At 36.5% G+C, this 21,026-nt stretch overlaps 1 protein-coding gene across 2 annotated transcripts in view; it reads right to left on the bottom strand.

Annotated features, from left to right (window-relative positions):
• Window positions 1-21,026, bottom strand: part of MYOF (myoferlin) — a 70,627-nt gene that overhangs the window by 42,132 nt on the left and 7,469 nt on the right. For both annotated transcript variants that reach the window (XM_009888688.1, XM_009888687.1), the window contains exons 4-14: window positions 11,109-11,217; window positions 9,729-9,821; window positions 8,503-8,506; window positions 7,463-7,623; window positions 6,804-6,932; window positions 5,325-5,387; window positions 5,162-5,212; window positions 3,535-3,565; window positions 2,942-3,057; window positions 1,613-1,739; window positions 226-329 (exon numbers count right to left, since the gene is read on the bottom strand). In XM_009888688.1, coding sequence (XP_009886990.1) covers window positions 226-329; window positions 1,613-1,739; window positions 2,942-3,057; window positions 3,535-3,565; window positions 5,162-5,212; window positions 5,325-5,387; window positions 6,804-6,932; window positions 7,463-7,623; window positions 8,503-8,506; window positions 9,729-9,821; window positions 11,109-11,217 — 988 coding nt within the window. The remainder of the gene's footprint in view (window positions 1-225; window positions 330-1,612; window positions 1,740-2,941; window positions 3,058-3,534; window positions 3,566-5,161; window positions 5,213-5,324; window positions 5,388-6,803; window positions 6,933-7,462; window positions 7,624-8,502; window positions 8,507-9,728; window positions 9,822-11,108; window positions 11,218-21,026) is intronic.

Consider the following 21,026-nt stretch of genomic DNA (forward strand, 5'->3'; position numbering starts at 1 on the left):
ATGCATCAGTTCCTAGCATTTAGTCATACATTCCTTTTTATTAGTCATCAGCTTTACACCTATCTACTGTACTTTGTAGTTCGTCCTTATTTTATGAAGTGAACTTTAGGACTAATGCTTTTTTATTTCCATAATTTCAGTAAACTTAAAAATTTATATTGGCATAGGAAATCTGTTCTCAGGACTATGATTAGAATGCAAAGATTCAGATATTTACTAAATTACCTTTTTCCCAGCAAAAGAAACTTCTACAAATGGATCTACCAGGTTTTTCTTGTCTGCTTCTCCTCCAAATATTTCCTTGACAGTCTGTGCAAAAGCATCATCCACTGGAGAGGTGTCAAAGAAGAAATTAAGGTTTATGCTTTTTTATTATTATTTTATTAATTTATTCAGCATAAATAATAAACTGCCCACAGCAATCCCACCGAAATCAACCAGCTTACAGATCTAAGTAGGGTAAAGTCTAATCTGATAAACAAAATTCTGATCAGTGTTGCTGGTAAAATTGGAGAATTTAGGCTGAGGAGCAATTTCAAAAATATAAATTTCTGAAACATCATAAGAAGTGCTGATGGCTCCCGAACGTAGAGGCATAGTTGTATTTGAAAAACATTATCCATGTACCTGTAGACATTGCCATTTGTTGTCACAGATATAAATGAGAAATTATGCTAAGAAGGGATAAAAAGCCAGCCATATTCTATCAGAAAACACTTACGGCATATAATGAGAGAAATAGCCTTTTTCTCAGCAATAGAGTGTTGGCACAAGTAAAGTTTCACTAAACAAGTTAAAGTCAAACTGCTTACAAGCTCCCCGAGCCTCCAAGGTTGTTTATTTAAGCTTATGGTGCTCAACTTACAGCCCACAAACTGCATGCAGCTTTAGTTCCTAGTTACTTATTTCCTGTGGCCACTCAGGAGCAGGCTGCTGGAAATACAGACTGCCTTGGCCATCACAGCAGCAGCTGACTGATTTCAGCAGTCCTGTGGCCTTTCACCCATTGCAAAATAGCTGCAGCTATGAGTACCCACAAAGAAGAATTAACGGATTGCTGTGAAGAGGAAGGTTCAGGGGGCCATCAGCAGTACTACTTATCTACTAGGATCTAAATGACGTTGGAAAAGAGGGCTGCAGGCAACCAGCTGTCTGATACCTCTCGAAACTGGGCAGGGATTGGGATCCCACAGGAAGTTGACACATGCACTGTATTCTTGAGGTAGACGTGCACAGAACATCCAGCTTATCTGCAGATCAGCTGTACCTGAATGTTAGTTACTTGCATGTAACTTAAGTGATTGGAGAAGGGCTAATAAAGATGACCCTTTCCCCCTACCAGAAGCTGTGTGGTCCACTCAGCAACAGATGAACATTACTAATCTAATGGATAACACATTAAATTGTCCATTACAAGAATTAAGTAGACTTAACTGAGCGTTACCAAAGGACTTGAAATGGGCTACCTAAACCATCACAGAATTATTGGCTCAAGTAATAGTGTAAAACACTCAAGATGTTTTATGTTCAAGGAATGTTTCCGAACAGCTAACACAAATATTTCTAACAGTGATCAAATACACCGATGGACAAATAGTAAGAAGCTACGTACTTTGTGGAATGTCCTCAGCTCTGTAGATTTTGAGAAGGAAAGTGACCCATCGAAGTGCGATTCCAGCAGGTAATAACAGATTGCTCTCCACATCATCGCTTTCATTATCTCTTTCCCTTTTTTCAACCTGTTGGGAGATACAGTGGTACATAGTATCTGGTATATAAGACAGAGTAATGTACAGAATTAAGGTGATTAGTTAAACGGTGCCCACAATACTCTTCAGATAGAATACTGTTGTCAGTTTCATTATAAAGAATGAAATTTAATCAACTTATCAAGCCACAAAAATTACTTGTACCTAAACCATTTTACCTACATTTTTATCTCTGAAGTACTCCATTGCAGGAGTCCATTATAATCACACTTTTAAAATCATCATAATCAGATGATGATGATTTTGGCACTCGTACATTGTCAACTTCATACAATTTTCATACTTATCTCAAGATGAATATTATGGTAAGGCAGCTTAGTGCAATTAGGAAATACATACAACTCTGATATAATTTACCAGAATTTACTGATTGTTCCTTTAAAAATAAATAACTAGACATATCCCTGTGATTTCAAGAATCATGAGGACAGCAGAAAGGAAGAGTTAATATGAAACAAGAAGGAGATTTTCCATGATTCTGGGGACCATATTATATTATATTTAACTAAGGAGTAGCAGTATGCAAAATTCTCAGGCAGGAAGAACAGCAGAACTTAAAATACAGACAATGGTCAAGTAAGAAAAATGTCACACAGAAAAGAGGGCCTGTTTTTACCTTGACAGAACAGCAGACAGTTAAGGATTGGATTGTTAAAACTACCTACTGCTTTCAAATGCATCAAATTACTTGTGCCTAACTTGTAATTATTGATGGGTCTGATTTTTACCTGGTGAGTTTGGCGGTTTCTGGTACTCAGGTTTCTCTATGGGCTTGTCTACATTACGTAGTACTGGAGAAATTCCTGATGTAGACCTGGAACTGGTATCGGTGTTTCTCAGCCTGATTAGCCATGCTAAGGACAATTACATACTAACTTCTGCATGCAACATCAGGCTAACACATCTCTGTTTCTTCCAGGATGTGAAGAAGTATCTACAAATGGTAGATCAACACACCCAGAGCTGGTCCAAAGGCTGCTTAATTGGACATGATGACAAAATAAGCTTTGACTTCACTACTTAGCACTGAATGTCCTTGAAACAACTTGTAAATCTTGTCTTACTTTTAAATATTGCTCACAGAGGGAATTATACATTATTGAAAAAATGATGAGGGGACATGAATATCTATGGAGTGTAGAGGGGAAGAAAAACATTTAAATGAAACTTACTGGTGGCTCATCTCCAGTTCCCAGGACAAACATGCTGACTTTCATATAGCCTTTAGCTCCTGAATTTGTATCTTCAGGATCGCTCAGCAGAAGCCATTTTCTCATGACTGCGTGGCCTGAAGTAAAACAAACACCACCACACACCCCCAGTAATATCCATTACAAAATGGCAGAAATAATAAAATCAAAGTCAACTGTTCCAAAAGCATGCTTTATCCTAAAACTGATTATTTTTAAAATTTATTCTGCCCTAGACAGGTCTCAATAGTGCCATTCAAAACAAGAAATCTAGTGGTGTTAAAATGTTGTGACATACTGATTCTGGGACATAATTATCCAATATTTTTGCATTTTTTTTTGGTCACATCTGAGGTCTTCAATACCAAAACTAATATCCAAATTTTAGGTGCTTGTACTTAGCCTGAAACCACTGAAAGGACTTATACATTGTTAGATTTTTTAAAGTTAATATTTAAAGCAGCAATCTCAAATAACTTTCCATTAAATTTCTTCTTTTACTTTAGAAATTTAATGAAATGTTTCAACTTCAAGTTTCAAGCTAGGAAAAAAGCTCTGAAGTAACTGTTACTTACCAGGCTCGTCATAAACATAGCCAATGTCAATCTGAAATAAAGATCAAAGGTATTACCTCCAAAGAAATACCAAAACACATAAATCCCAGGGCAACTCCCCTCAAGTTCTTCATGAATACTATTACATTGTTCTCTTGTCACAAACAAAAGAAAGTTTAAGAAAGTTTAAGTTTTTTCTTGGGAGGAGAAAGAGAAAATGCCTTTACTTTGAAAAATAAGGGATTATGAATGGATACTGCAGCCAAGAAGAAAATGGAAGAAAAGATGTATTAGAATTAACAGCTGTAGTTACTTTCTTCTTTCCTCAGATCCCCAGCTTTTTCATTTATCAGAGACAGAAGATGGGGATAGCTTACTATTTCTTGAATTCCCTATGTTCTCCCATTATTTTATGTTCAGACAGGCTTTTCAGAACTTTTTTGTTTCTGTTTTTTGCTTAACATCTCATCCTTCAGTTCCAGAAATTAAGCTTGTTTTTTTAATGAGTTACTTCCTTTTTCTTTTATGAAGATGATGGCAATTTTTCCCCCCACTGTGTCAAATCTGGACAAGATTGCACACATACCACAACTGTATTCATTGTCTCAGATTTCAGACATGTTCAGGAAGGTAAGTATGTTTGCTTATGGCAACTGGGGCTAGTATTCCTTGCAGGTAAAGTCTTGAAAGGGTGATTTTCTAGAGAGAATTACCCTTGGGGTTTTGTCCTGGAATGTGTGCCTGCAGGAACAGAAAATAGCCGAATGACGTGCTGTCACCTGCTTAGTGAAGGATGAGTCCTTCACAGAGCAATATATCACTGTCTGAATCACTAGAAATTACACAGATAATAAGCATTGAGAAGGAAAAGCAACCAGCTTTGTGGCAAAAACTGTTTCGTTTAGAAAAGAGCACTCCCACATGTTTTGTGAAAAGCTGGTCTAGATACCTACTCAATTTATGCAGTACAAAATAAACAAATGGAAAATACAGCCAACACTGATACTGGAAATGTTATTATAGGGGATCCCAGTAGCCATTACAATTGTCATGTGAATTCTTTGTCTGTGTTGCTTTAGGAATACCTTCAACAGGCAGATGTCTACCTCCCAATATCTACCATAACACAAATTTAGACAATCTCACTAATATCATCAGAACCACAGAAATTACTTTGACTAAGAGATTTTTCCACCATCTCTTTTACTTAACGTACTTCTGACTGAAGGAACACCTTTCCACAACACTTGAGAATGTGTATCTTTATGCCTTCATACTTATCACTATTCTGCCTATAAGCTACCTAATAAAATTATCTTTTCAAACCCTACCGCATACCAAATAATCCCCTGATACCTTTTGAGGAAAAAAAAATACCTTTTGGTAAATATTTTTTTCTCTGGGATGCAAGTTAGAGAACTTGGTATATAAAACATACCATTTTCTTTAACAATAATCTTCTACTCAAATAAAACTGTTTGCCAGTGCTTTGAGCAAATGGTCTCTAGCATGAGAAGCAAGACATCACCAGGTAATTCTCTGGCCCCATGCTAAAGTGGTATAAATTTAAACATTTAAAACGAGTGCTTAAAAACATTTTCTCATTTTATTTAATTTAGTCAAGATATGTAAGTTGTTTCATACCCACCTTAAATTCTCCCATTAGACAGTCTGCTCGTAGAGAGTAAGAATCATACACCTAAAAAGACAGATGAGCATGAAACAGGTATGTTCCTAAACATCATAGTGAAATGGCCATACAATGCTATATGCATCCAGCAGTCTTTTGAACAGGCACCATTTTTTCTTACCCGAATGCTAATTGTTTCATCAAGCAACTCTAAAGGAGTCATGTGGACATTGTAGAAAAATATCTGTTAAGGTAAAAACAAACAAAAAACCTGTCTCAAAATGTCAAACGTATAATTGTCTGAACAGATAATGCAAAAACATTATTTTAAGAGGCTTGTGAAGCATGCCTGCTACAGTACTTTTACCCCTCCTCCTTGCTGGACACATTATATGATAATTTAGCATTTAACAAAAACCTAAATTTATTAAATAAACAGTAAAAAATAGACAAAAGACCATCACAACTTCCATTTGAATGAATGCAGTAGGCATAGCTGTGCTGCAAACTTTCAGTATTGCCCTTTCTCTGCACTTCACGTTTTCCTCAGGGGAACAACTTTGAGAATTATAAAGGTTGTTCATTTTCCAGGACATTCAATCCTGGTCTAGCCATCTCTGTTGTAGCTGTCAAAAAAGTCACATTAAGGGCTAGTGGTAACAGTGATTGTAATGATTTGCATCTTTGAAATTCGGGGCCACAGGAATAAATTTGATAGTTTGACAGCATAAATATACTATTTAGAAGCTTATTTGTTTTATTAATAGTATATGCCTCACTAAGTTTGGTCTCTGAGCCCAGCTATACTACAGTCAGTACTTGATCCAACAAAAGGGAAGGGTATATAAACATGGTCCCTCCTATTCTATCTGTAGCCTAATCTGGATACCGAGACTGCCTAGGAATTGATTCAATACAAGGTGTAACTGGCTTTCTCCCTTCCCTGTTTTTTACCACTGCTTCATAACTCTTGACCACTACCTACAGCTTAGTTCAAGTCTCAAAGTGTTACAACTCCCTTGGTTTTGCCTGCATGTGTTAAATATGATTGCCACCCAGTTCCAAATATCGTCTGAATTTTCCACACACGTCCAGATAATGAGAGTTATCCCTCAGCATTCTCCCTATTGAGCTTAAGCTTTGCAACATCAGTCTTCCAGACATGGAATCATTCTTGTTTCCCTTATATGGCTTGGAATTCTCTCCTGTATTATGGTGTGTTTGATGTACAGATCCCAGTCTGGACAAAGAAATCTATTTGTGCTTTTACAAATCATGGGTAGCATGTCAATGACATTGTCTGCACACACCATAGATTCCTAATTAATTTTTCTCTGATTTTATAACCTGCACACTATTCAAAGTCATTATTAAGTCACATGGCCAATTGTATCAAAGAACATGTTCCATATGTCCCAGCTGAAGTCTGACTTCCTTCTAGATAGCTGCCTTTATCTGCTAAGACTGCCAGTGATAGAGATGCGTTTGGAGATGTGAATACATTAAGAAAGGGACTGGGAACTGCAAAATGCATATTAGCCATAATCAACCTTAAATATTAGCAAATTCTTATTCATTGATCATAATGAAAGCTGTCATAACTATTTTTCTACATTTGATAGCATCAAGATTTCAGCTACAGTGTTCTTACACCACTTACTTCATCAAAATATGGGTTGTTTCCTCTTTTGATTCTTGTTCGGTGTGTCTGACCGCAAACATGAACTTTGACTACTGGTTTTATGTTATTTCCAGGCAACTGACGACCTTCAATGACTCTAACACGAATCTGAAAAAAAAAAACAAACAGATTTCAAATATTTGTATTAATTCATTCCCTATATTATCTATCATCCTGGTGAAGACAATTCCTTTCTATACCATCAAAAAAGTTAGCCAGCACCTGAACTAGCTGGCAGATACAGACTGGACAGACTTTTCAAACTTAATTATGATAGCACGTATAGTTTTACTTGAATTTTACAAGACAAGTTGGGGATGATTATTTCAGTGAAATTTTTTTTACTTGCTTTTACTCCTTATTTTTAAAGCTGCTATTGTAGTTTGAAATCTATACAACTATACAATAAATAAGGTTCATCTAGATATCATTCAGAACTGTACAAAATTGGACATCTCTGTAACAGGCAAATTTGAAGAATACTTTTGAAATACAGGCTTTCAAATGAAGAGATTATTTGTGTCTACAATGCATTAGATTTGCACAATCTGACATTAAATCATGCTCAGGCTATGTGAAAGGAGCAACACCATGCCAGGCAGAAAAAGGGAACACGCAACATTTAATAAATCTATTACCTGGAAATCTTGTGGTTTGTTAGAAAGGATTCTCCGTGTTTTCTTTCCTTTGGTGATACGTTTAGCTAGCTGGGCTTCCTTTGTGCCACTTGGAACTGTTGGCGTGATACCACCAACAGGACCATCCAAGCCATCCTCATAACCTCCATCATCTTCTCCATCTAATACAGTAAAAAAACAGTGCAATTAACAAACAAATAGCTTTGTTTGATATTAAAGTTACAGCAGTACATGTCTGATATCCAAGAGTTCCATTAAAATTGTATTATCTCATTTCAACAATTTTTTTTTGCTAACCACTTTTCCAGCTCCTTTTGAAAGCTAGTCATTTTATCCTACTTAAGAACAAATTTATATCCTGAAATTAACTGTAGATCTGTCGCTCTTCAGGATGCAGACTATCTAATACAATTCCCCCACACTTTTTTAAACCAACCAATTGAAGTTTTAGCAAAGTACAGTTCAGCTGTAGTTGTCACCACGCTAGTTCACCATACACCAGAAGTGACTAATTTTGTTCCAGTTGAAGCTGTTTCTCAGCAGCAAGACTACACTATAGCATAGCATTGGGTTTTACTTCAGAATCTTGAAAACATGAAGACATTTAGGGTCTGCGATCCAAAATAAAACCCTGAATCCCTAAGTTTCCTAGTAAGCCTCTTTGACAGTTCTGAAATCACTATAATACCTCTGTGTAAGACTGTTCTACAACCACATGATACTACAATACTGGATCATACAGTGAGATTCCAGTATTGCAAAACAGGATCCTTAAATATCTAGACCACAAAATTGTGTCACTCCTTTGTGTTTCCAGCTTCTTTTTTTAACTGAAGCACAGTGACTATGGTAAAATCTACAGAAAGAACAAGCTGTGACTCTGATGGTTAGCATTAACAGAATGTTCATTAACTTTATGAATTAGTTTGCTAACACAGGGTGAAAATCATTTTGCATAATGAAGTCCTCAGAGATCCTTGTAAGAGACATAAAACCACAGAGATTGACATACCAGGTATTTAATAACCAGAAGGCCCCACCTCCCTAACTTCTCTCAAAATCCATCTGCCTGGATGGATCCATGCAACTGAAACTGAGCTGTAGCAATCTCAGCTGGGGAGATGATTTCAGTTCATGGGAAATAGGTATTTACAATAAGTAACTAAGGTATGTTTGATAATTTGCACTGAAATAATTTTCATGCAGTTGCTGGATACCAGCTAAAAAGCTGCCATGTTTTCTTTCACCTGTATTAACTTATAGTTCAAGCACATTTTAAAAAAGCTACCACAATAAACTCATGTAAGTCGATCTGCCTTTTTAGCCTTCAAGTTCACATTTCTATAAAATCATTTTGAAGTGCAGTAATTTAACACACAGCTTTTGTGTTTGCATTATCTATCCTTCCACTCCCCAAGAACACCTCTGTCGAGTAAGTGGAATCAAAATTTCCGCCCAGAAGAATTCTCATTTCAATTTTTTCCTTATGTTACTATCTATCAGCAGATAATGGTCAAACTGATTTATTTCCTCTCAAAAAGATAACATTTATTACATTTACTTCTTTCTGCACAACCACAACCTGGATATTAGGGTAATTATCTGCCTGTCAGCTGCAAAAACCTGTTGTTACTGCACAGTTCTTTTAAGCGTCTGGAAAACCAGAGGATCTCAAAAACATTCTCAGCAAAAGCCTGGTTAATATGATATATAGAGAACGAAGAATATTCCCTACTGATCACAATATTTCATAGGCTAATCAAATATCAAGCCTAATATAAGACACAACAGTGTCTTTCAAAACTTACTTATTCTACAGGAAGAGTTTCATGATTTAAGAAAACCTTTTCACAAAGCTCCCTGACATTGAAAGTAATAGAATATATTTTTCAAAAAATGTGACTTCTCTGCTTTTTTGGTTAGCCCTGACATTACAGCAGATAACTGCAGTTTCCTTGAGTATTCAAAAACCTTTCTTTCCTAAACAAAAGCCATTTTGAAAATCATTTGAGCAACATCATTCTTTTGTAACCGTATTCCACTGGAGAAAATGATGCTAAAGATCATTTTATGTCAAAAAATGCCAATTTTCTTCATAGCTGTAGTTCTGAATCATCCTTAATTTCTTTAAAATCACTATCTGGCAATCTTGACATGCTTGCTTATGGTTACATTTTTTTCCTGATGAACAACACTGTTGAATCACTTTCTTGCCTTATCTTAAATATCTCCATGATCCTTTTACAATAATATTCTGAGAAAAGACTGGAATACCTTCTTGTGTATTGGTCCCTCCTGGATCATTTGGATTTGCAGGTCCAGCTGGTGGCTCATATCCTACTACCAAATCTATTGTTGCCTATAGAGAAATACATGGGTTTTTTTATGTAGCGCACAGTATTCACAACAATTGATTGAAAGCAGTAAATTGTTTTAACACTATACATGAACAGTTAACTATTCATAGTCACAGCACAGTTTATAATAAAATTTCAGCTATTAGTAAATTAATAAACTGTTATTAAGCTATATATACATAGAAACAATAAAGATGACAAAATTCGCAGCTAATGGAATAGGCTCTAAAATAATGCCTAACAAATGAAATCCTTGTGTTTATATTTAGAACAATCTGCCACAATACAAGTATATAAGATGTTCTCAAATGTTAGTTTATTTAGTTTCACAATATTCATGGCACACTAGGTGACATCCTAAATTTGCAGGTGGAAAAGCAATCTGACCAACAACATAACATGTCTAAACCATAAGTAATATTTCCTATCTGGCTCTTCTAATTGCTTGCTCATACCTCCGTCCTGGAAGAAAAACACTATGTCATTTTCCATTCTAACTATAGAATTGCCTTTTTTGTGCTTGACTGTTGTTTTGGGTTATTGAACAAACCATTATTATTCCTAGTTGCCACAGTAACATGAGGAGTCAGCAAAAAAACCCCAACCCTGTGACCAACTAACCATGATATTAAACTGATGAGATACTGCAATTACCCTTAAATCCTCTTATTATTAAGTGTACTAGAATGTACAATATGAAGTGCCCTAACAGCTAGACTGCACAAACACAGTAAGGTCCCAGTTCTAGAAACTACTTAATTAATAACTGAGTTAATAACCACTTAATAACTCTGTTAAATTTAATCATGCTAAACCAAGTTAAGGAAGTCCTTGGGTAACTTTATAAACTGAGCTGGCAGTGAACATGTACATGATTATGTGCTTTCTAGAATCAGTGCTATGACACAAGTGGATATTAGAAAGAATACAACAAAAAAGTGCATATGGGGACTCCTTCCAGTACTTAGGAAAATGCTCTTTTTCAACATCAGGCTAATTTCCATGCATGCTCTGTGGCACATAATATTTATAACACATATATACAAATACGTAATATATACACAGAAAACAATTTATCTAATTTAAAGGATATTAAACTAACTCAGATGGTATAGACATAATTATATCTTGTTATAAATTTCCTCTGTCTGGAGCTTTTTCTACAAAATTCCACGCATTTAATTTATAAAGTAAAAATAACTTGAAAATATTTTTGTTTCATTATTAGCCCTGTTGCTGGAGCATTTTGATCAAGAATACAGTAAAATATGTAAATGTAAGCCACTCACTCCAGTTTCTTGTCCCTTTTCATTTAGCAGAGGTATGAGTTTGAAGGGAAAAGATCTGCTTTGGTTACCTACAAGATCCTTAAGTGCTACGGATGCACTGCCAATTAATCTGAAATGAAGTAAAAATCATTATTAGCATGCAAGTATACATCAAACAGAAGTTCCCTTTTGTCTTTTGCTTGTGTCTGTTAGTCAACCAAGTAACTCCAGCCAACACTTGAAAACCCAAGACACAATAAAAGATCATTGCAAATGTTACCTAATGATTGTGTACTGCTAATTTGTATTTTCTGTTTCACTGCACTTAAATGTGCTGGTGTTCTTTGTGGAAGACACAGCTTTAACCTAAAAGAGGTTAAAAACCTAAATTTAAATACATTTTATGTGTATTTTTGAAAATAATCTGTAAAACTTTCAACAGCAATGTCACTTGTTTCAGCCACTGAATTCTCATTGGTAAACTAAAGGATGTAACACCAAAAAGACATACATACATCTCTAATGAAAACAATGAAACAGAACAAAGGCAATCAATGTGCTTCCTAGAGGCTTCACAAAATTAATCTTCTTGCCTATCCTCTACATTTTGGGACAGGTTCATCTCCTTGCCTCTAAATTCTCAGAATGTTTCAATATGACTCCAGAGAGACCTACCAAAGGAAGTTGCCTGGGAGATCTGACGTGGTGTAGTAGACTCCCCTGAGCACCTTCTGCCTACTTTGTGACTGCATCTTTCACCCCCATCCTTCAAAAAAGTGAGAACTGCATGCACTTTTAACCTGAGAAACTTCTTTTAGGCAGAGTTTCTAACAGTGTGGCATTGGTATCACTGTATCTGGCACTGTATTTCATTCCCATAATATGTAATAACAGCTCACTCCTATACTGAAGTGGATTATTGGAATAACTGAGATTTTTGCCAATGAAAAAACCCCAAGCATAATTTCACCCTGCAAATATTACAAAGAACATGTTTTACAAACAAAATACCAGCTTTGTTGCCAAAGCAGAAAAAAGATCTGTACACGGAGAACTTAACTTTGGTCCCTTTGAATAGATTACAGTGCTTTTTCATGGCCATGCTGCAAAAGAAATGCATGAAGCTGTTCTAACCTTTAAGATGACCATAACTGAAACTCTGGTGTCATTTCTAACACCTGCCTCCCCTCCCTTTACTGAACTGACACCTAGATTCAGTACCATAGTCTTGATCCAGTCTCCTTTAAAAAACTATGGAAATACACCTAGTTATTTCAGTGAGCATTAGATCAACCCTAGGTACTTTTTCAGTTTTTACAAATTGTTGCACAGATCTGGACGTTAGCTGAAACACTGACTCCATGCATTTCTCAACTCTGGGGAGGTTAAGAAGCAATTTCTCCTGTTATGCAACCAAAATTGCATTCAACTCACAAGACAAACCTAGATTTGGAACATCAGATATACATGCAGTGCTCTTATTTATCCCTCCAATTGTAGTATTATGTGACATGGCTTATGATTTGATGCAGCAAATCCTGACACTAAATAGTAATATCTACCTAGCTCAGGAAACAACAGCAACTCTCTCAAACAGAAGGAGGCTGTATTTTTTCCTCAGTGGCTTCAGCATTCCAAACCCTGGTGTTATATAGAAGTCAAGTAAGGCTGACATTACACACCAAAGAGAACATCTCCTATATTTGACAAAACTTTTCTATGTAAAGAGCATGTGTCATGCAGACAGACACTAATACTACTCAACAGTCAAAGTAAGGCAGAAAACGTTCATTCCCTAAGGATTGCAAATCCCAAAGCAGTTAAGAGAGAAAAATATTGGGTAGTTTAATGCATTTTTCTCTTTACTACATGGCCTTCTAACATGTTAATAGCTTTGCAAGCAAGTATAAGATAAGCAAATGGAAAACTATTCCTACAGTTGGAAGGAACAAATTCTTGTTTTCATTTACACAGCTGGATACTGAAAGAAACCAACTTGTCTTCACTCTTTTTCCTTCAATGCAAAATTAATCAATAAAAACTTTCAATTCCAAATATCCTTATTTTGCACAAATACTTCAACTATGACTATGCCTTCCAATTTGAGAATAACAGAAAGAAAAATACATAGTTTGAGGTATCATAGAAAGGAAAAACCCAACAAGACTACCCAAAACCAGCTAGGTCAAATCTGATTCTAAAGAAAGGCAAAGAAAATCTTTTCCTATGTACACATGCAAAAAAAATTTCTAGACTTGCTATTTTGATTTGATATGAGCCGGAATGACTTATATTAAGTCCCAAAAGAACTTCCCAGTCTCAAATCATCTGGATGATTGTTTCAGCAACCACACCCTCCTATCTGGTGACATTAACTCAAGAACAGCTGTTCAACAGTAGTGCTTTTGAAATTTTCCAGTGTAAATTTCCATTTCTACATCCTCATCTGTCCTGTGCAAATGATAACTGTGCACACATTTGAATACATAGTAATTGTTTTAAAAATTCTGATCACCTTCAGAAGACTGAAGAGGGAAGCAGTTACATAGACTGCTTATTTGCTACCAGCTGCCTCTAAAGTCCTTTTTTTCCACCTCCTTTAACAGGTTGGGCAACAATAGTCTCCAGTCTTTTTCCACTCTAGCAAGAGTGAGAAATCTAATATTCAGTCTATACACTATCTTGCCTATTTCTAAACTTTAGCTAAATTCTAAGCTTTATGCAGTTAGTCTTTTGCCTTCCCTGAAGTGGTCCTGTTCACTGGATTTGGGATGTTTCACCCTTCCTTAGCAGAATCACAGAATTGAGTAGGTTGGAAGGGACCACTCAAGATCATCTAATCCAACTCCTCTGCTCAAGCACAGTCAGCTAGAACGGGTTGCCAAGGACCACGTCCAGTCTGGTTTTGATCATGCAACTACTCAATGGCTGAAGTAATATTTTCAAAAGTAACAAGGAATGCCTCAAGGTCAGCTAGGTCTCATCTTTGTCAATCGCACAGGTCTTGGAGAAAGCCTTTTTCCTGAGATGCTTCTCTCAGGTCTTTAATCTTTGGGCTAAGTCGGGTAAGACCAAGTCAGCTAAGTCAGATAGCATCCGCTGTCGTGACACCATGTCCAGTAGCAGTTCATTGCTGTTTAATGCTTTGCTGCAAGGTCTGCTACTGTACTCACTTCTGACATGTAACTAGACCCCCAGTTCTCTGCATGATTACCGTGAAGTTGCTGTGCTCCTCTGAACTCTGAAGACTTTTTACCTTCAGGCAGGAGTGCATGCAATCTCCCTCTGAAATCATGACTTTCAAGGTGACAAGGAGTCCTTTCCTTCCAGCACAGCTGAAAAGACTGTCACCTATTTGTCCTCAAAGGACATGACTCTGCTGGAGCTATTTCAGCTTTCTTCTCTTGCTTAGGCAGGATTAAATTTGCCCATTTAATTCCAGATCACACTGGTCTCTTAACACCATCAAGTGGAATAGTTTCTGCTTTCAGAATAGCTCAATATGTCCTATGACATTTTGTTCATCAGCTGTTTTGTCAGTAGACAACAAATGAGCATTGCTTCTTAACTCTGCTTAAGTACCTTTTTGGCTACCCCTACCACCTGTATATGGGTATTGTCCAGGTAGCCAGATCTCTTAAACTTTTCCAGCTTTGCAGAAGTAAAGTGAAAAACCTGTCCTGCCACAAACAGTTTAAATGTTCTGGTCTACCACTGAATAAGACATCAAAGATAAAAACAAAGTTCATGTTTAGAAGCAGATTTTAAACCACTTCAAATAGACCTTATCAGTACTAGGCCTATGACACTTTCCCCCAGTAATCAAAGTGTCATACTTGGTTTATCATAATAAAATCAATGAACTACTGATGACCAACTATTAAACACAGTGTTGCATTTCTGCCGAAGTTAATTAATCCGTTAGTGCTGTGGTTAGCACTTCCTCTTAGCTGCCCAAATAACCAAGAGAAGTGAAACTTCACACCCATGCCTGGATCAGGAAATGCTAACTCACAGTACCAACCATTTTATTACTCCTCCTCTGTTTGAAGGTAGCAATTTACAGTAAATTCTTTCGCATATTACATCCTCCAGCTGCTTACATGCTACTTCTACTGGAAGCCCAGTGATTTTAATCCCCTGAGAGTCAAGCATTTAAATTCTTTTGACTTTTTTAAAAGGGTTTATTTTGGCACAGGTTTATATTGATTATTCTCACTAGCAAACTTGATCCCACACTGCAGTTATAATTGCTACACTCAACCTTTCTTTCTCAGTGTGTATGTTCCATTATAGATTCTATGCTACAAGACCCAACACCCACCTTCTGTTATTCGTGCTGTCTAGAAATTTTTATTAAGAGCAAACCAACTATTTTTATCTTCTCTAGTTACTTGATAATACTTTTTGCAAGAACAAACTTTTAAAAAGAAAGAAAGCATTGATACTGTTTTGTACAAGGCAGAAAACCCTCAAACTGCATCTTAACCAGGGTGGACTTTGCACGCAATGTGTGCAAGGAAAACCTGCAACTATGCACAGCCACACGGACATGGAAAAGAATCCACACAAAAGGGTACAGCTGTAGGAGGATTCAAAAAATCTAGAAATTATTTAACTACGGAAAATACTTAAACATGATTAAATAATTTGCTGCACTGTTCATTTGTGGCTGCATTTTTCTGCTTGAAAAAAGGGTGTGCCCAATCTGGTTTTCCTCTGTGTCGCTAGGTTACTAACTACGCAAAGAGCAGAGGGAAACACATAATCCCAACTCTCTTTCTAAAAGAATGAAAATCACTTCACTCAGACACGACTAACTTCCTGTTAACATTTTTTTCTTAACTTCACAGGGACAACTGAAGTTACTGGGGTTTTTTTGTTTGTTTGTTTTTTAACTGCATAAAGATTTGGCTTCTGAGAGTTTGAAATCTTTCTACTAACAGTATTAGACATAATAGAAAACAGATGTGTTCTCTTTTCAAACATCTTTATGCTGGAAAATCTAGCTAAGCATGGATCATAAGAGTCCTCTCTAGTTTATTCCTATGATGGTCTGCCTGCGTACATGTCAGTGTGGTTTGCTTTATTTATCTTTTCCAATGACTGTGTCTTTTTACCATAAAGAGCACTCATTTAATCTATCTGCAAAAGTTTAGTGATCCTGTAAATGATGCAGTAAATTATATCTCCAGGAAAAAAGAAATGGAAAAAGATTCAAATGTTCTTTCAGGCTTGATTTACAGAAACATGCCAAAGCAATGAGTTAAGCATTTTGGCACAGTGTAAAAACAGAATAACATCCACTGTGCTCCTCCTCCTATGTCAGTGTAAGAATGGGCTGGATGAACAGCTATATAAGTTTCTAGGAGCTGTAACAAATAATGAGTTATGTTGCAATATTCTGCTGTGTTGTTCTAGAGGGGAGTATGGGTTCAGTAGTCACCTCTTAGGTACAGCACCAGACCAGGTGCCCAGAACTAGTCAGGAGTAACGCTGCATGGAATAGCAGATCGTGTATTGGCTAGGAGCTTTGTGAGTGAGCAGCCAGAGAGAGGGAGCTGGGTTGAGAAACACATTATTCTGCTTCTAGCCCACAGTGCAGCAAAGAATGGTGGCAGAATGTGTCAGCAGAAGTTGTCTCTACCTTGCAAATAACAATAGCAATACCCACTGCTTATTTTCCTCCAGAGGAGAGAAAATAATGACATGGTGTAGTTTCTTCACAGTACTCTTTCTTGGGCAACAGTCCCCTAGATGTACCCTTTACACTCAAAAACTAAATCCCAATTCAATCTAGACTTTAAAGTAAAATATATAAAAACATGACCCTCTAAAGGAAAGACTACCAATTTAGACTCAAATCCCAGTTAACACCAGATACACCTCCCAAGTTAATGGGTCTGCTCATGAATAATGTCAAAAGCACATGGCAAACACTGGGTTTCTGCAATAATGAGTCTTTACCTCTGAAAGACTTCAGTTAATCACATCAAATTTACATCTGAAAATTAATACAATATTGTCCAGCCCTCACTCTCTCACCCCCTCTTTTTTTTTAAACTGTCATTATAACAACTCTCAGTAGTAAGGACCTTAGGTAGGTGTTGCACTCCATCTTTTCAGCCCTGAACTAGCATGCAGACAAAGCAAGGGAGTGTCATTTGCACCCTCTTTCACCAAGCACTTTTTTGGAATGCTGCAGCACTGCAGGCATGTATCTAACTATAGTTTTTTTCTTAAGTATTAAGAGGATACTGTGAAATAACGGCAAAACTACGATATGGTAGTCCTAAATCTCTCTCAAATTCAGTATTAGTAAATGGTATCAGTAACTGTAGAGAAATACAGGTTACACATAGATGAAAGTAATATGTGGGAAACTTATTCCACATTTCCTCTTTCGTATGCTCCTTTGTCTAAATGTGAATGTTCATTAATACCAAATCTCTTCTGCTGTTACAGAGCTTTGTGTCTTTAAAAGAAATCCAAGATGACACTTCCTATTATCTTGTTACAGGTCAGGAAGCCTACTCATGTGTTTCCCACTTCTCACCCCCTTATCCTGTTTCCCTGCCAACAACCCTCCCAAACACATCACACACTGCATATATGTGGCAGTTATTGAGGATTTATTTTCAAAGAGCATTACTATGAAGATGTGAGTCTGTCTTTGGTATGGACTATATATATTTTTGCACAACTCCATAAATGGAAGTCACTTTCCAATGAATTTTACTGGTTTACTTTTTAAATTGTACACAGAATAAGTGGCGGACAACTTCCAATGCAAAAACCCAAGCAAAACAAACAGGCATTTGCACAAGCTGGGAGATAAGCACTACAAGTAAGAGTCCAGATGACATTTAAAAACATGGTTTGAAAAAAAACCACCACATGCCTGCTTAACTTTGAACCCACACACAGACTGAAACATTTTAGGGGCTTCATTATAAAATCCATTACAAAATTCTGATTACTGGCAAGCTTTCCTATATCACGTTCTGGGATTTCTGGGACTTCCCTAAACTCACCAGCATGCAATATACTCCTGCTTTACTGGCCTACAGAAATCTCAAGAATGTGACATCTGAGGGCATTGGCTTGACTCACAGTGATTGTACAACAGAGCTGTTTGACTATTATAAAAACCTGAATTCACATATTAGGAGGAGGCAGAAAGTAGTAAAGAAAAGCTAACAATGGAAGTGGACTACTAGTATCATTAAATATGAATGTATGCCTAGCTTATTGTCACAAAATATCCAAATTTGCCACAAAAAAAAGAGGAAAGAAGATGACATGATATCATATTCCCTTTCCAAATAGCAATAGTCAACACTACTTGGCATTGACAGAAAAGACAGACCACAAGACAGACAGAGCAGAGAAACAGATCCTTGTTTAAAATCTAGGATTTTATACAAAGAAGTAGGGAGCTGGCATCTCATTTTTTATAAGCTGTTCTTTTTTTCTGTACAGATTTAAAAAAATCTCAATGAGTGATGCTTGTCCAAAGGTATATATTTACCTTTTTAGACAAAAATCCTATGATTTAAGCAGAGATAGGCAGAAGATCTTAATCACTATGTTATAGCTAAAGATTAAACACATTGATGAAGCTTTATCTTGTTATCTGTGCTAAGAGAGAACTAGACTTTGCCAGAGCTTTTAGTACAAGCATGTTTCAACACAAAATAATATACTCTATCCCTGCTGTAGATTATCACTGCTGTTTTACCGCAATGGGGGTGGTGAAACACTGGCACAGGTTGCCCAGAGAGGTGGTAGATGCCCCATCCCTGGAAACATTCAAGGTCAAGTTGAAACGGGCTCTGAGCAACCTGATCTAGTTGCTCGTTGCAGGGGGGTTGGACTAACTGACCTTTAAAGGTCCCTTCCAATCCACAATTTTCTACGATTCTGATTACCTAAAAGAAAAGCTTTCTAATTAGCTTGCCACCACCCAAGACCTTACCCTTTCCCTGCAATTGATTTAGAGACCAGGTTTATTTCTGTGTGACAAGGCATAAAACAAATGGCATGCAGAACGCAAGAGGTTACTAACAGTATCAACCTGTAATTTATGTCTTCCTCATTGAAATGATCTGCATGCATTGCTTTCAGGTATCCTGTACTCCTCCAATTTTGTTATTAAATTAAAGCTTAAATCCTACAAAACTCCAGATACACTTTTTAAAAAAAATCTCTATCATCTAATACTCAGAACCACATAAAACTTGTTAGAGTCTGCATTATGTGTTTGTTTCTTCACAAATACAGCAGGAACCTCAAGGTCCAGGGCAAAATGACAAAAAGTACCCTCCAGCTTTACTAAAGTTTATATATTATGCTTTTTAATAGAACGTGAATTAATTGAATTCTAGTGTTCCCATGTATACCATTTTACTTTTTCACAGCAGCAATTTTTTTCAATGGCCACAGTCACAAGTTCCTATCAACTCAACTCACAGGAACAGATCTATTCTTATTAAAAAAAAAAAAAAAGGTTTGAAAAATACAAAGATGACTCTTAAAAGTTAGTCTAACAAGACACCTTAATTACTTACATGTTTAGTTATTACCTGTTCCTATTCTGTAAACATATAAACCTACAAAAATGTTTAAATGCCAACATGGACACCTGACAGCATTTCAGTACTCTAAAACTTTTTGTAATGTCCTCTCCTTTCATGTGAAGATAGAAGTCTCATTTCAAGGTGGCTGCTTTCTCAGTGTCTTTAACAGCAATATTAAACTAAAAAAAAAAAAAAATTCCAGAAAATCATACAGTCTATGCATCTGTTCTGCTGTAATTACTTCATGTGTACAAAAACTAGATATATTTTCCATTTTTTAGTTGAAGGAAATGCATTTGTGTTTTGTGCGATATCCTTCCAGGCACATAGCTACTGTTTGTTTATCTTCAGTTCTCTAAAATTAATAATAAAACCTGGTTTTGTTAAATGTAAGCTTCTTACAACTACATGAAGTTTTTGTCTGAGCACTAAGGACTCAACAAACAACTGCATAAATGAAACTTTCCTTTAGCATCTCACAAATACAAAAAAAAAGAGGACGATACACAAAAAAGCTCTGCAGCCTTATAACCCATGATACTTGATTTTTAGATGTCTGAAAAATGCAGAACCCAATTTTAGGTATATAGGTGCTGTACATACTGCACTGGTATAGTTTAGACTTTGAGAGCAGGATGCGAACCTATCGATGTGCACTAACAGCACTAACCAAAACAGCAATGCTGCAGAAGAGAGAGAGCCTTAAATTCCTGCATGTCAGGGGCATCACAAAAAAGGGTATTTCAATCTGCTGAAGACCTAAACTCTAAATCCTTTACTCATAGTAAGAGTCTCTGCCTTTCCTTTCCAAGAAATGAATGTCAGAAAAGGCAATTCTCAGTGGACTTCCAAAAAAAAAAAAACCACAACATAACCCCAGATTCCATTCCCAAGATAGTTTTTGTGTTTTATCCAACATATTTATCCTGATGACTAAGTCAGTCTCCCAAGAGATGAGTCTAGGACTTCAATCCCTCCAGACAAGATAGTAAATTGAACTTAGGCTTCCCCTCTTCCTAGGCAAGACTTAACTAAGTGATGTAAAATATAGCTTCTCATGGAGATTATTTTAAAGATGTTAAGAGCCTTAACTGCATTTTGTAATTTTTGGTGGTTTGTGTTAGCTGTGCTCTGAGAATGCCAGTTAAGAGTTCTTCAGAACTACTTTCTGGACACTTATCATGTATTGTAGTCTCCGGTACCTACCACCCTGCACCATTCTGCAAGATGACAACCTGCACCAGGTATCTGTAGTGGCATAAATCTAGTTACACAAGGACCTTTATTACAAGTAAGCACCAACTGAAATATGGCAGCTGTGGTTTTCAAAGGACAGTAATAGGTGAAGGGAACTAAATTT

The sequence above is a fragment of the Charadrius vociferus genome, unplaced genomic scaffold, assembly GCF_000708025.1.
Source record: "Charadrius vociferus isolate BGI_N301 unplaced genomic scaffold, ASM70802v2 scaffold436, whole genome shotgun sequence".
In the NCBI taxonomy this organism is placed as follows: domain Eukaryota; kingdom Metazoa; phylum Chordata; class Aves; order Charadriiformes; family Charadriidae; genus Charadrius; species Charadrius vociferus.